The 14,274-nt window shown below is 41.9% G+C and overlaps 7 protein-coding genes across 7 annotated transcripts; 4 read left to right on the plus strand and 3 right to left on the minus strand.

Moving 5' to 3' along the window:
• Nucleotides 1-82: 82 nt before the first annotated feature.
• AWJ20_1852 (dynactin subunit 5) lies at nt 83-790 on the plus strand (the record flags this gene model as incomplete). Its single annotated transcript, XM_018878763.1, has 1 exon — nt 83-790. The coding sequence occupies one exon, from the start codon at nt 83-85 to the stop codon at nt 788-790; it is 708 nt and encodes a 235-aa protein (XP_018736033.1).
• Nucleotides 791-3,076: 2,286 nt separating this feature from the next.
• BZZ1 (Bzz1p) lies at nt 3,077-5,017 on the minus strand (the record flags this gene model as incomplete). Its single annotated transcript, XM_018878764.1, has 1 exon — nt 3,077-5,017. The coding sequence occupies one exon, from the start codon at nt 5,015-5,017 to the stop codon at nt 3,077-3,079; it is 1,941 nt and encodes a 646-aa protein (XP_018736034.1).
• A 1,053-nt stretch (nt 5,018-6,070) lies between these two features.
• Nucleotides 6,071-6,340, plus strand: NTF2 (Ntf2p; the record flags this gene model as incomplete). The annotated part of the gene is made up of 1 exon (XM_018878765.1): nt 6,071-6,340. One exon carries the CDS (start codon nt 6,071-6,073, stop codon nt 6,338-6,340), a length of 270 nt encoding a protein of 89 aa, XP_018736035.1.
• A 197-nt stretch (nt 6,341-6,537) lies between these two features.
• Nucleotides 6,538-8,052, minus strand: AWJ20_1855 (uncharacterized protein; the record flags this gene model as incomplete). Its single annotated transcript, XM_018878766.1, has 1 exon — nt 6,538-8,052. The coding sequence occupies one exon, from the start codon at nt 8,050-8,052 to the stop codon at nt 6,538-6,540; it is 1,515 nt and encodes a 504-aa protein (XP_018736036.1).
• Nucleotides 8,053-8,771: 719 nt separating this feature from the next.
• Nucleotides 8,772-9,569, plus strand: AWJ20_1856 (uncharacterized protein; the record flags this gene model as incomplete). Its single annotated transcript, XM_018878767.1, has 1 exon — nt 8,772-9,569. The coding sequence occupies one exon, from the start codon at nt 8,772-8,774 to the stop codon at nt 9,567-9,569; it is 798 nt and encodes a 265-aa protein (XP_018736037.1).
• A 955-nt stretch (nt 9,570-10,524) lies between these two features.
• tam14 (uncharacterized protein) lies at nt 10,525-11,172 on the minus strand (the record flags this gene model as incomplete). The annotated part of the gene is made up of 1 exon (XM_018878768.1): nt 10,525-11,172. One exon carries the CDS (start codon nt 11,170-11,172, stop codon nt 10,525-10,527), a length of 648 nt encoding a protein of 215 aa, XP_018736038.1.
• A 1,404-nt stretch (nt 11,173-12,576) lies between these two features.
• On the plus strand, nt 12,577-14,271 carry MSE1 (glutamate--tRNA ligase MSE1; the record flags this gene model as incomplete). Its single annotated transcript, XM_018878769.1, has 1 exon — nt 12,577-14,271. The coding sequence occupies one exon, from the start codon at nt 12,577-12,579 to the stop codon at nt 14,269-14,271; it is 1,695 nt and encodes a 564-aa protein (XP_018736039.1).
• Between the last annotated feature and the right edge of the window lie 3 nt (nt 14,272-14,274).

Here is a 14,274-nt window from a genome sequence, read left to right on the forward strand (position 1 = left end):
ACCAGAGGGGAGACGAGAATGATTTGCCTGTAAAAACAGATTAAAACTTTCAGCTTCAAGATTTAAATTTAATACAAATATAATGGTGAAGCCTGATGAAGACGAACATGGCTCTGGTCCAAGTCAGAAACAGGAAGCAGCAGGTAATAGCGCGATTCGCAACAACACTGTCAATTCCAAGAAAACTCAGTCGGCAGCCCAATTGGCAGCAAAAAGAGCAAGAGGTAGTCAACAGCAAAAACAGAACTCAGAGTATATAGAAACAGAAAGCGGGAACAGAATATCGCGTAAGAGTGCAATTCAAGGATCGCGATATATTGTTCTAGGTGGCAAGTCATTAATAGAACATAATGCGGTTCTTCGCGGTGACCTTCATCGACCAGACTCAAATGGCCCAGTAATTGCAATTGGCAGATATACGATTCTGGGTGCCAAATGCTCAATCACGCCGCCTTTAAAATCAGAGACAAGGTATCCAGTCAAAATTGGATCATATGTCCATATAGGCGAGAATACCTCAATTCAGGCGGCTTCGATTGGTTCGCATGTCTACATTGGTAATAACTGTGATATTGGCAAGTTCGCAATCATTAAAGAAGCAGTTGTCATAGAAGACAACACTGTCATCCCCCCCTTCACAGTCATTTCTTCTTTTTCTAAAGTATCTGGAAGCCCAGCTAAACTAGTAGAGGAACTCCCAGAGTCTGCAGATGATGTTATTGAGTTATATACACGCAGACTTTACGCTGGGATCGATGTTGGTATTCTTCCATTTCTTGAAGCTGATTGAGTTTGTTCGTTAAAAAGTCGAAAGCCCATGTCACTTGATATCACTGGTCGTTCTATCGCTTGATATCGATTGATTATCACCACTCGGATATCGATGATGTACTAAACAGCTTCATGAGTTCCCAGAAGGGGTTCTTTAAGACTCTTTTCAGATGTACACCAAGCTCTTAGTCAATTTGCTAAATGCCTTGACTCAACAGGCCGTTGGGCCCGATAATGGGTAGCAGAAGCTACTAAAGTTTCTTAAAATAGTCTTGATTAGTAGGAACATTGAGAACTAGTATCCCAGTCTCCCAGAGGTAAAATTGGTGACCTATTAGATAGCATAAATATATTAAATGGGAAATGGAGGTAAAAATTAAAAAAAACAGGAGTTAAAATCAAAACAAAAAAGCAAAACATGACGATTCGACTCAACAAAAGAACAAGCCAACCACGGACAGAAAACGACAAACAACAACGAGGAAAGACGGACCCAGTTCACCAAAGATCAGGCTCACTGGGGAATAATTCATGTTTAATTTTTTTTTGTGTCTTCCTGTGTCTATTTTGTCTCTTCAGGAATGTTCGTTGACAGCCATGACAGACCCTCGACAAGACCCTCTCCAGTCTTGGCAGTCGATGCCACTACACACCAGGTTCGTCCTTTGAGGGTATCGAGCTGTAGCTTTTCAGTGACTTCCTTTGGATGCATAGCATCTGGAAGATCTTGTTTGTTGGCAAATACAAGCAAAAGGGCATCTTTCATCTCACGATCGTTTATAATTCTGTGTAACTCTTGTCTGGCTTCATCAATACGAGCCTTGTCGGCACTGTCGACAACGAAAATGAGACCCTGGGTACCTGTGAAATAGTGTCTCCAAAGAGGACGGATCTTTTCTTGTCCACCTACATCCCATACGTTAAACTTGATATTCTTGTAGGTGAGGGTCTCAACGTTGAATCCTACAGTTGGAACAGTCGAGATGCTAGGCTCTGTTAGAAACGATTCGATTTGATATATGCCAGCCAGGCCTGGGTTTCCAGTTTGTGCTTGCTCGCTCTATCTAGGGTACTCCTTATAGCAGATGCCATTAGGACTGGACCCAATAGTAGAAGATAAATCGGATCAAAACGGTGTTTCTGTATCTTACCCCTGATTTAATTTGAGTTTGTATAGAATGGCTGATTTTGGTTAGTACTATTTTAACAGAAAAAGAACAGTAAAGACAGAACTTACTTGTTTTACCAGCAGCATCGAGACCAAGCATGAGAATCCTATAAACCATATGTTAGAAGAAGTCAATGATAAAAGTCATAAGTGCCTGGATGCAATTTTAACGAGCTGCATCCCCAGAATAAAACAAGTTCGACCAGAAGTACAGCTCATGTCTGGAAGATTTATTATATTTAAGTAATAGTCAAAGAGTAATGACTTACCTTATCTCTCTGTTGCCGAATAGCTTGGCCTAGAACCATAGTTAGTATTGTGAAACCAATATGCTGACGCAAAAGGAGCAATGGATCGAACAGACGTTGTCAACACAGCTTCAGAACAAACTTACAAAGATTTTGGACATAGACAACCCCATTGTGTGTCGAGAATCAGACTATTCAGTAGTTGGGTATTTATTTTTGAGAGTGTAAACAAAGTCGAGAGTCACTCTGTATTTGGAGAGCGACAATTTCAAGCCGGTTTGCGTTTAAAGTTATCAGGGGCAGGCGTCTGATTTCCGACAACTCGGGTGGTGGTAGTTGATGACAGAGGGATCGAGCCCGATGGTTAAGGGGTATCATAGGCAGCCAACAGCAGGTAATAGGGACACATACACTCAATTTAGGGGGTTACACCTAAAAAGTTAAATTTGTTGGGACTAATTAGGAAACTATCGACAAACCATACAGCAGGATCAGGCCCAAACAGGAAGCAAATAAAGTCCCAAGTTTCATGTCGCGCGTTTAGTCGCGTCGAGCGGAAGCCGTTTCAGGGGAACCATCTGTCTCGGTAGCCGCTTTCGCGTATATTATTGCTGTGAGTGAATGGGGGTGTTTCGGGTGGGGTTTGATACCCCTGGTTTCGAATACGGGGAATTGGGGTCTTTCCTCGAGAACCGGAGCACTACACCGGTGGTCCCTACTTTGCAGGGGTTTGAAACAGCTCTCAAACCCTACTCGAGCGAAGCGAGAGGAGTAGCGGGGTCTGGGGCGGAGCCCCAGCCGCCGGAGGCAGCTCTTACATAGTCGTAAACTTCAGTCTTCCAGAGTCAGTGGAACAGAATAAACATTTGTGTTGACCTGTATCAAAAATTTATGCTAATTTGGCGTATGCGGTAGGGAATGTTCCCGACATGGCGTTCAGTTCACCTTGAGTCCACCCGTCTCCGACATCTTCGCCAACAACAAGGATCTTATCGCCAGCTCGGATGGTCAGTTCATCGGGTGCTGTGGCATCATAATCGTATAGTGCAATCATATACTGGACTTTTTTGCCTCCGCGTTTAGGAGCAACAGTAGGACCCTTTTTCTTGGCCGATCCTGGTGCTCCACCAGCAACACCTCCAGAAACAAGCGAGTCATTGCTCACTGATTTCGGAATTGTGGCTGTCATGGGTAGTAATTGTACATAAGAGGCAGGTACCAGGCCCTCCTCAGATCCGTGGCGAACATTGATCCAGCCACTACCATCATCCTCTTCAATGACTTCCAATCGCTGTCCTTCAGAAATGGAAATCTCGTCTTCTCCATCTGCAGAGTATGCATACAGGGCAGTAGCGTATTGCGTGCCTTGGCTATGGCTGCTAGTTTGGTCTCCACCAGCTCCAAAGGGATCGGTATGTGCCGCAGCAGCTACTTCATTGCTGGCATTGGACTTGGATCCTGGTTTGTGTGTTCCCCTGCGACCTAGTATACCTGACATGAATGAATGCTTATGCTTGTCTGTTGAATTCGCTGTGGTGGAGCTAGTGGTTGACCGCCTTGAAACTGTTCTACCAAGCGATGAAGAAGTTGAAGTGCGGGCCAATGCTGAATCTGCGTCTCCTGATCCATTACTTGTGCCCGTGGCAGTCCTGACGGTCTTTTTTCTACCAAAAAGTCCACGTTTGGTGACCGTCTGCTCTACTGGAACCGACGAAAGATCCTTGTCACTAGTTGCCAGCTCAATTGTTTCTACTTCAACGTTCTCCACTAATCTCATGGTATCAGCAGCCATTACTGATTGTAGTGCCATAAGATGCTTGCTTAATAGAGCTGTTTGGTTGGATGCTGATATGGAACTCATATTTTTCTTGGCATCTACAAGCTGCTTGTAAGTTTCCAGCTTTGATTCTACGTTCTTCGTTTCGTTACTGAGTTTAGTCCTCGAATCTGCCAAACGTTTTCTAAGATATCGGAGCTCCTCATCATCTCCGGTGGCCATGGTTTCATCATCTCCCCAAATTGGACTGGGAACAAATACAAAATCTGTGGGTTCTTTCCACTGCTTGAGATTATGCTTGACAAACATTGCTGAATCTAGCGTCTGTATATTCTGCTCCACAACTTCGGTCATTTTGTCTAAATTGGTGATGCATCGTTGGTTATTGGCTTTTTCTAAAGAAATAGCCTGTTTCCAAAAACTATTCAGTAGTGAGACTCTAGCCTCATTGACTCCTTGAAGACCGTCTAAAATCTCAGGCAAATCTTCGCGATAGTATTTATCCTTCACACGGTTGGCGACATTGATCTTAATAAGATAATGGTTCTTGGCTTTGTTCATGTCATGCTCCTTGCCCTCCATTTTCTTATTCGCCTTTTCCTTGCTTTTATCGTATGATTTAGATGCTTTCATTCTTGTGTCTTCCATTTTTTGACAGCTCGCATCGTAGTCCACTTTGGCTTTCTTGTGCGAGCTATATATGTCTTCTCTCCGCTTCACCACGTCCTCGTGGCAGTTCACATACTTCTTCTTGACCTCATCAAATCTCAACTCCAGACCATGAATTTGATCTGCAATAGAAATTGTGAATTCCTGAGCTAGCCGCTGTTTCTCTTTGCCAATTTGTTCCGTTTCGGTCAGAATTTCTGTCCATGTGACCAAACTAGCGTTCTCCAAACTCCCTGGAGTCACCTGAGGAGTGTCTCCTACACTGAGACTTGTACTTAATTTGGCTTTCTTCTCAAAATACTTTGAACTCAGTGCAACCAGTTTAGTCGCATACTCTTTCTCAATTGCAGCCCGTTCACGATAAAACGACTGGATGTCATCCATCCACTTGATGCCGTTGCCAATCCAAGCATCAACCTCTTTGAACGAATCCTGCTATTGTTAGTATTCATTATTACAAAAAATTCATAAATCCCCCCCCCCCAAACCGCAGGTTCTTCGCTCAATGATTGAGCTATGGGAAATCTTATTAAACTAGAGTCCCATTCTCCGCTCGTTGACCGCTCCAACTAGCTTCACCAACCGTCAACCAACCCAAGTTCATTACCTTAAGTTCGTCGCCAAAGCTCACGCCTGCCGCTTCAGTCATATTTGACAATATCACCCCAATTCAGTTCTATAAATATTCTGGTGTGTTTATGAAGTTGTTTCTCAAAGTCTATGAATATGTGGGTTCGTATTAAAGCTAATAGCCGGCCAGGGTCGCTTCTCCACGTTAAATAAATGATTGACCTGCCGCAGCAGCATGGCCTATCGTCCCCGGCACTATCAAATAACCCTAACCCTAGTTGTAACCATGACTCTGTCACGACGGACGGTACTAACAGTTCTAGCAGAAGGACTTGCTCCCCAAATCTCTATTCTAAACTCTTTTTGCTTGATTTATGTATAAATTTGAGATCTTAGATCGAATTGCCGTCGCAAGATTGTGCTTGTATTGTAGCCGGGCTCCGGATAAACCCCCACTCAATAAAACGTATACTGGATAATAGCATTTATCCACTTAAAATATCTACCTTGCAGCGCATTATTTACATAAAAACAACACAAGTTTTTGTTTGTGGACATTAGCTTCTTCCTGTTCCTAAGCAGTTAATTGAAGTCGCCTTTCATTTCACTATGTCTGGTAAGTAACTGGTAATGAGACAATTAAAGATTGAATTAGTACTAACAAGTGAATTCTAGTTGATTACAACGCCCTTGCTCGTAAGTGACCATGACCTCGTAATGGTAAAAGAGCATGATGCTATGATATTGCCAGATGTGTATTAAATGGTCAGTTCAATACTAACATTTGTAGGCGAGTTCACCACCTTCTATTACCAAACTTTTGACTCGGACAGAAGTCAATTGGGCAATCTCTACAGAGAGTCCTCTATGTTGACTTTCGAGACCACCCAAGTCCAAGGTGTCAAAGCTATCATCGAGAAGTTGACCTCTTTGCCTTTTCAAAAGGTTCTTCACAACATCTCCTCTCTTGATGCTCAACCTGCCTCTCCTAATGGAGATGTCATTGTTATGGTCACTGGTGCGTTGATTGTTGATGACGAGTCCACTACCCAAAGATACTCCCAAGTCTTCCATTTAATCCCTGAGGGTGGCTCGTACTTTGTTTTCAATGACATTTTCCGTCTTAACTATGGTTAAATACTAATAAAGTTTGCTTTTCTTCATGTCTATACCAGGTGTTTACTAACCATTGAGAGTTCCCGATGGCTGGGGCCATGCTCCAGACCCCGACAGGGACACCGCGTTTACAAGGGTTAATTAAAAAGGACTGATAAACAATGAGCAGAGTCGCTACTCTCCACTCTCATGACAGCGAATTCTGTCAAAGAGATAAATTATAATTTTACATCACGCAGGAGATCTCCTAAGCTACGTTGACTAGGCCTCTCGGGTGGAGCAGGTTGAGGTGGAATATGACTATCCGAGGACCCGTGATAATAATGTGAAGCCCACGACCGTCGTTCTGTTAGAAGGAAGTGCAGCTGGTGTCTTAAGCTGGTGAACCCCGATCTTAAAACATTGATCTCTTCACTTAGTCGGATATTTTCACGCATCATTAGCATGCCCTGTTTCAAATACATGTCGCTAGAAGTAGAGTTGAGATGGTCAACATCTCTCCGTAGTCTTTCGCATTCCATAAACATATGGAGTAAGTCTGAGTCTGTGAAAGATGTTGTTGATGAGTTTGTCCGAGAGGCTGCTGTAGAATCTGTAATGGTCGAAGTTTCATCATTTGTTATTGAGGTAAGTCGCTCAACACATAGTCGCAGAGCCTGATTGTCATGTTCCAACGATTCTATTCGTTTAGTTTGTTTGCTCAAAACTGGAATCAGCTTGATAAGTATACATGCTGCTTGGTGATCAGCTATCAGTTGCTGGTCGGACCGCTTTCCTGACCAATCACAACCATATTCCTGTGCTGGACAAAATACAATACCCGCTGTACACTCTTCTCGACTATGATGTGTTAAAAGTGGTCGTGCCATTGTTTGCTGACAGTCTTGACAGATTACGCTAACCGCCATACATTCTTCGGAAATATGTCGTTCCACATCATCCGTGTCGACAGATTCCCCACATTCACATTGTACAGACGTTGTATTCTTTTGTAGTTCCTTTTGCTCATGAACACATTTGTACAGCACTCTCGTGATGGAGCTCCCTCTTTGTCGTGGACTCGGGGGAGTCTGACAAACCAGTCCATTTAATGTCGCTTCAGCACTCTCACTATCATGAAGTTTCGTATAGTCTTTCAGTTCTACCGAGCTTGTATCATCACTTGGTACTGGGTATTCTAAAGCACTGCTCTCTGCAAGCGTACTCTGTCCTCCTACTCCACTTGCGGATCGCGAGATACTACGTGCGTCAGCAAGTGTGTTATTCAATAACGAATTTGATCTCGTGGTCTTTGCGGTAACCGCAGCCAGGCGAGCCTTTTTGATTTCATCCAAGACTTCTCCTCTTAGTGCTATGTCTTCGCAAGTCTTGCCATCGCTTCGAAGGCCCGAGCACTTAACATTGACAAAAGGACAGTCCTGACTCACATGTTTCGATACTAGCCATCGCTTATCTTCCCAGTTACATCCTCTATTGGCAAAAGGACATGCCACTACCAAGTCGTTTACCAAACTTGAAATTAAGAAAGGGGCCGGCTGAAGATCTTTCGGGTTCGGCAGCGGGTGTCTGTCTACTGGACATCTAAAGAGGGGCAGCCTAGTTTCGTTGCTGCTGTTCTCTCTGACACTTGTGCTCTCATTGCTATTATCCATCACAGCACTATATGCTTCCAAAATACATTTTCTGCAAAATGTATGACCACATTTTGTAGAATATGGCTCTACAAGCACCATCTGACAAATGGGACATATGAATTGTTCTAGACCTATCTTATTCCTGTATTCCAAACTCCAGTAGTCAACTTCTTCTTTCGCTGTTAGCAGCATTTTATCTAGCAGATCATCTTCTGTGAACATGAGTTGCTTCAGATTATCCAGATAATTTGAATAATTTGACATTCCGAGTCTATTCCTCTCACCAGGTAAATTCAAGCTGAATATTGTCTACTAGTATCATGTGAGGTTTAAGTCTGGAACTCAGCTGCTATCTGATCACCGTTTTGCCGTGCATTTACCCCAGTTCCTACGGTAGACGGGTAGACGCGGAAAACTGTAGCAACCTCTTTTGAAGAATACTTTCAAATCTTGGTGTTTAGTCATTGCCTTTTGTATTGTTAGAGGAGGAGTTGAATTAAACCATTTAAATTGGTCTTTTCATATATCATTTGTAATCGGATGCTCGTATCATATGAGCTTTCTCACACTGATAAGTCGGAAGGGGAATTTATTTCAAATTCATCAAAGGATTAAAACGAATCTCCGTACAGCAATATGACATGACTGCATGATGTACTATTAATTGCAGCAGACAGCGTCCAGATATTTGCCTTCCACAGCTCATAGTAACATCACTTATCACTACAAACTAGGGTATTATACAAACAGTTCTGCGAAGCAGACTAAATTCAAAAACAGCCAAATTAGAACTCACTTTGCATAATATAAGAGACAGTATGGCGCCATCGCTATTGGCAAAACTTAGATTGTTGTCGGAGCAGACGAAGACCTCTATTGAAGAACGAGACAGGCTGCGGTTGCTGAAGGTGCCAATTTCAGCACATGACGATAGGGAGATTGTGAAATCTTTACATACTATCCATGATGGCTTGTTAGAGATCGAAAATGATCTAGGAGAAAGTACATATGACCAGAACCAGTTCAAGAAACTATGTGCCAGCTGCAGTTCGATATTGGACTTGTATAAGAATGACCCAGATGCTTCCAAAGATATTGATTATGAAAGTCTCAAGTTTATTCCTAGTAGGCAAGCACCAGCTAGCGTTCCCCGGCAATCTTCTCTTGCGTCATCGTCGCCGTCATCTGCGCCGTCACAGAGCAAATCAGTCCGGTTTAAAGACAAAGTTGTAGACACTGAGAGATTCATCCAGCCTTACAGAGACTTCCCGGATGAAGAAGACGAAGAATCCCGTGCATCAGTTCCACCATTGTCATCTAGTGATCTTTACGAGAATCAGCAGCAGTTAATACGAGATCAAGATGCTCATCTCGACAGCTTATCTCAGAGCGTTTCCCGCCAACATGAACTTAGTATTCAGATCGATTCTGAGCTCGACTCGCATCTAGAGCTGCTCGACGATGTCGATAATCTAGCTGATCGTAGCCAGGATAGGCTGGCCCTCGCCCGTAAGCGACTAGACATTTTCTCTCATAAGGCACGTCAGCATGGGTCCTCCATCACCATCGCTATTCTGGCGCTGATTCTTGTGATTCTCTTGGTTGTGCTGAGTTGATCTTGCATTTAGTGGATACTGTCCCTTGTAATTGGGATTTCGTCCATGGTTTCATCTGTACATGTCACCTCATATCTAGTATGCTGGTATTCAAAACAAAACTAGATTTTAGCAAGTGAGCCTGTATGCAGCAGTTGGCTCCACCTCCTTGCCGGGACACAGCTTGTAAGTTATGATAATGATAATGACATAGTAATAGTATAGGTGATTTAACGATAATACGATAGGATAACTAAACTTGATAATGATAAAATACAAATAATGATTATTGAGACTTAATAATAATAATAAGAAGAATGATAATAATAATAACGATATAATATAAACAACGTGATACTAATAACATACAGAAAGATAAATGTTCTGCACATAAATAAAAAATACAGTTGACTAAATGCAACTGGATACTCCGTGAAAGTCATTAACGTATGGAAACATGCATGTGGAATATTAGAGATTGGTAATCGTGGAAATAAAGAAAACAACGAGAAACGTGAAACAACATAAAAAATCAGGTCAAAACATATCGAACGCAGATGAATTGTAAGAAAGATAAACCAGCACCTGAATAAAGAAATAAAATAATAATAAAAAAGAAACAACCAATGAAATATATCTTAACAGTCTGCTTCCACAGGAAACAAGAACAATATGAAACATGAAATGATAACAACAACAAAATAATAAGAATAAATGCATATCATATGGTACCTCCGATTGAGAATAAAGAAACAGGTCTGGAAATTTTTAAAAGACCATTGGAGAAGACAGGATAGAGGCTGGAATCATGGTATTGGCGGTTGCAGTAAAAGTTTCAATATGATTAGTTGATGCTGATAATGTCGTGAACAATGATGAGAGTAAAGGAGATTTGTTTTGAAGTCAGATATCCTCTTACATTGCTCATGTTAACGTTTTGTCTTTTTTGTTGTTTTCCACATTATTCACCATTTCTCTACCAAGCCCGTCCTCTGACCGATGTCCCATAGGTATCTACACCGGCACTAACCGGATATTGCGTACCAGAAAAGTTACCTCTCATTGGAGATCCATTGCTGACGGTCGAATTATTAGCAGTATAGTATACAGTGCTTCCCGAAGCACTACTTGAATTATGGGGTGTCGAGTAATATCCTCCTCCGGCAATTGGGGAAGATACATTACTTCCAGTCATCGGGTCAATAATATCAACAGGTCTCCGACGTACTGGAGTGCTAGCTACAGCTGGTCCTCCCATCATAAGAACACCGCCGGCAGAAGAAGGACCGCTCATACCGTTGTTTCCCGTATTATAATAATAGGTACCTCCACTGGCCAAAACCGCTCCACCAGCTCTTGAAATTGGTGATCCTCCGCTTGAACCACTACTGTAGTAATAGTCAGGGGCCGCTGTACTATGAGGAGGAGTCGTTTGAGCTGATGTACTCAAGCTATTTAAGTTGTGGTTGGGTGATCCATGGCTGTCCAGCATACCATATCGATAGAGGTTGACCTCTTCTTCTGACAAAGCAGGGCAGAATTCAACGTCGTCTTCTACATCAAATGCTCTACCAGCATTGAATCTTGCACCAACCTGGCTAAGTGGTTGGTTTGAATAAATCATTGCACTGGTCTGTCTTAAAATCAAAGCTTCTTCTAGGGGACCCAACTAAAAAATTCAACTGCTGTGCTGAGCTCCGTGCACTGCTCTCTATAGAGCTTTAGTTCCTACTTTTCTAGAATTTTGCTCAGAATATATGAGATGTGATGCTATCTGGTTTGTTATAATCCTTCAGAGCTCATCCACTCGGCTGTATCGGCAGTAATTGTGTTTGCAAAAAAAATACGTAGTAGGGTAAAGAAGAAATCAAGTCAAGTTAATTTACATATTCTGCGGCACCTTTTTTTATATATGACAGACCACTGCTGGTGGGGACTTTGCAGGAGCACCACTAAAGTGTGCATAACCGTTGTTATGGAGGCAAGCTTCTCCTGTATCTAATCTCCTTAGGTAACAGCCAAATGAACTTGCCGATCGATATCCTTGAATAAGCAACCATCATGGTCTATCCACCGCGACTATATTTAGAATAACTAATATTCTAGACTACCCAGTATCGTTATTACAATTCTAACCATTTGTGTATAAATCGTCCACTTTCAAGACAATCTAATTTTAATTTCCATCTTATTTCATGTTGCGCAGCTCAAGTCTTGGTCTCATTATAAGCATGTTAGGATCTACCTGACCTTGATTTTTTATTAATATTATTTGTGTATATTATACATTCTTCAGGTCGTGAGTTTAATTTACAGTATTGGAGAGGGTGTCACCCACTACGGATCAGTACGTCAACTGTCTAAGAATGTGACCATGATCCTTCATTTTATCAAATTCAATACAAAATCAATGATTTTAAGCAGAGGAAAATTTAATTTAATTACTGACGCATTTATGATTAATCTTTATCTATATTATATAAGTTTTCCTGCTCCGATTAGCTTTCATATTTATTACTCACATTTTGGTATATGACCCTGATTTAGTATGTGTAACGGCCAGATCTGGACCGACACTCTAAACGTTTCAAAAAATAAACAGCTCTGTTGACGGGCAACATTTGCGACACAGGAGACGTGTTGCGTTGCCATAGTAGAGTTATAGAATTGTTTGAAACTATGTATATGCTTCGGTTTCCCACTTAAGTCGCTTACTATGGAATGTGCGTTTGACCCCTTGCTATCCTTTTAGCGACTCACTATAATGATAACGCCAAAGGGGTTCCAATTTACACTGCAATATGCTATGAAAGATAATAACAATTTACATCGAAAATAAGTCTGAAGTAGAATATATAATTTATTAATCGATCGATAATATCGCAATAATATATAGGGGCAGGAAACGTGATTCAGGAGCCGCGCGGGAATGACCTTCAAGGTACACTGTAGGTGGTGTGGTACGGAAATATTCCTATGCATCGGGGTAGATCAAAGCACTGAAAAGTTAGTCGTCGGAGACATTATCATGCTCAGGGGGAAAATGCCATCAGGGGCATTTCGTAGATTTTTGTCAACGAGTGCCATCCGTAGTGCAAAGAGGGCCCCAAAGCCATTTTCACTTAAATCCCATAATAAATTATCCGAGAACCAGACGACTCCGGCTTCTCCAATAAATGATACAAACATATCTACAACTGCACCAGCTCGAACGAGATTCGCACCATCTCCAACAGGATTTATTCATCTAGGTTCTCTGAGAACAGCACTTTATAATTATTTATTAGCTAAGAGTACAGGAGGTCAGTTCCTGCTACGACTGGAAGACACCGATAGAAAGCGACTGGTCCCTGGAGCTGAAGAGAATATTTATGAGTCGTTGAAATGGACGGGACTCAATTGGGACGAGGGTCCAGTAGTCGGTGGACCCTATGGGCCATATAAGCAATCGGAAAGATCTGGAATATATGCCAAATATGTCGAACAGTTGTTAGATTCTGGAGATGCTTACCGTTGTTTCTGCTCAAGAGAGCGGTTAGATTCATTAAGTAGCTCTGCCAGAAAGCTACACCCCCCTTCAATGGCTTCTTACGATAGAAAATGTTCTCACTTATCGCGAGAAGAGAGTGATGATAAAGCTCATAATGGGAACCCATTTACAATTCGGCTCAAATCACCATCAGTATACCCAGAATTCGACGATATCTTGCATGGTACTCTCTCACTACAGACACAGGTTAACTATTCCGATATTCGTTATGATGACCCTGTTCTGGTGAAATCAGATGGACTGCCAACTTATCATTTTGCCAATGTGATAGATGATTATTTAATGAAAATCACACATGTTATACGCGGAGAAGAGTGGCTCGCATCTACTCCTAAGCATATGGCTCTATATACTGCTCTAGGGTGGAAGGCACCGAAGTTCATTCATATTCCACTATTGACATCATTGTCGGACAAAAAGCTAAGTAAACGTTCGGGTGACAGAGGAATATTATCAATGGGTGACTCTGGTATTTTGCCTGAGGCTTTAGTCAATTTTGTTGCCCTGTTCGGTTGGTCTCCACCTCGTGAGAGTGTTGGGGTTACTATATCTGAGCTATTTACACTACAAGATCTCGTAGAGAAATTCAATTTAGATGGACTCACAAAAGGAAATGCAAAAGTGGATGACAAAAAGCTTATGTTTTTCAACAGTCATTATTTTAGAGAGAGACTTGCTGATAAAACGAAGTTGAATAGCATTGTACAGGAGTGTCATAGTATGCAGATGGAATTGGTCAAAAATCAACAGGCCGATCTAGATACTTCGGTTCTAAGTGAAGAATACACAGCAAAGGTGCTGGAAGCCTTTGGGACTAAAAATCTTACATCTGTGCAAGATTTTGTAAACCGTAGCAGCTATTTCTACATACAGCCATGGCAAAGTGACACTGCTGTAAAGGCTTTGAAAGAGCTTCAAGCTGACACATATGCTAAAGATATCAGTGCCGAGTTCCTTAGATTACTAGACCAGGAAAACCTACCTGATTCATGGGCTGAAAGCATTTGCAAGGAAATAACCAGCTCTAACAAATGGACCAAAAAACAGATATTCAGCGTGTTACGTTACACTCTGGCAGGAGGGGTTTCTGGCGTAACAATTCCCAAAATAATGACCATTCTCGGTCCAAATGTTACTAAACTACGGGCCACAGAAGCTCTTTCGAAATTGTAAATA

This window comes from Sugiyamaella lignohabitans, chromosome A (genome assembly GCF_001640025.1).
Source record: "Sugiyamaella lignohabitans strain CBS 10342 chromosome A, complete sequence".
Lineage (NCBI taxonomy): Eukaryota > Fungi > Ascomycota > Dipodascomycetes > Dipodascales > Trichomonascaceae > Sugiyamaella > Sugiyamaella lignohabitans.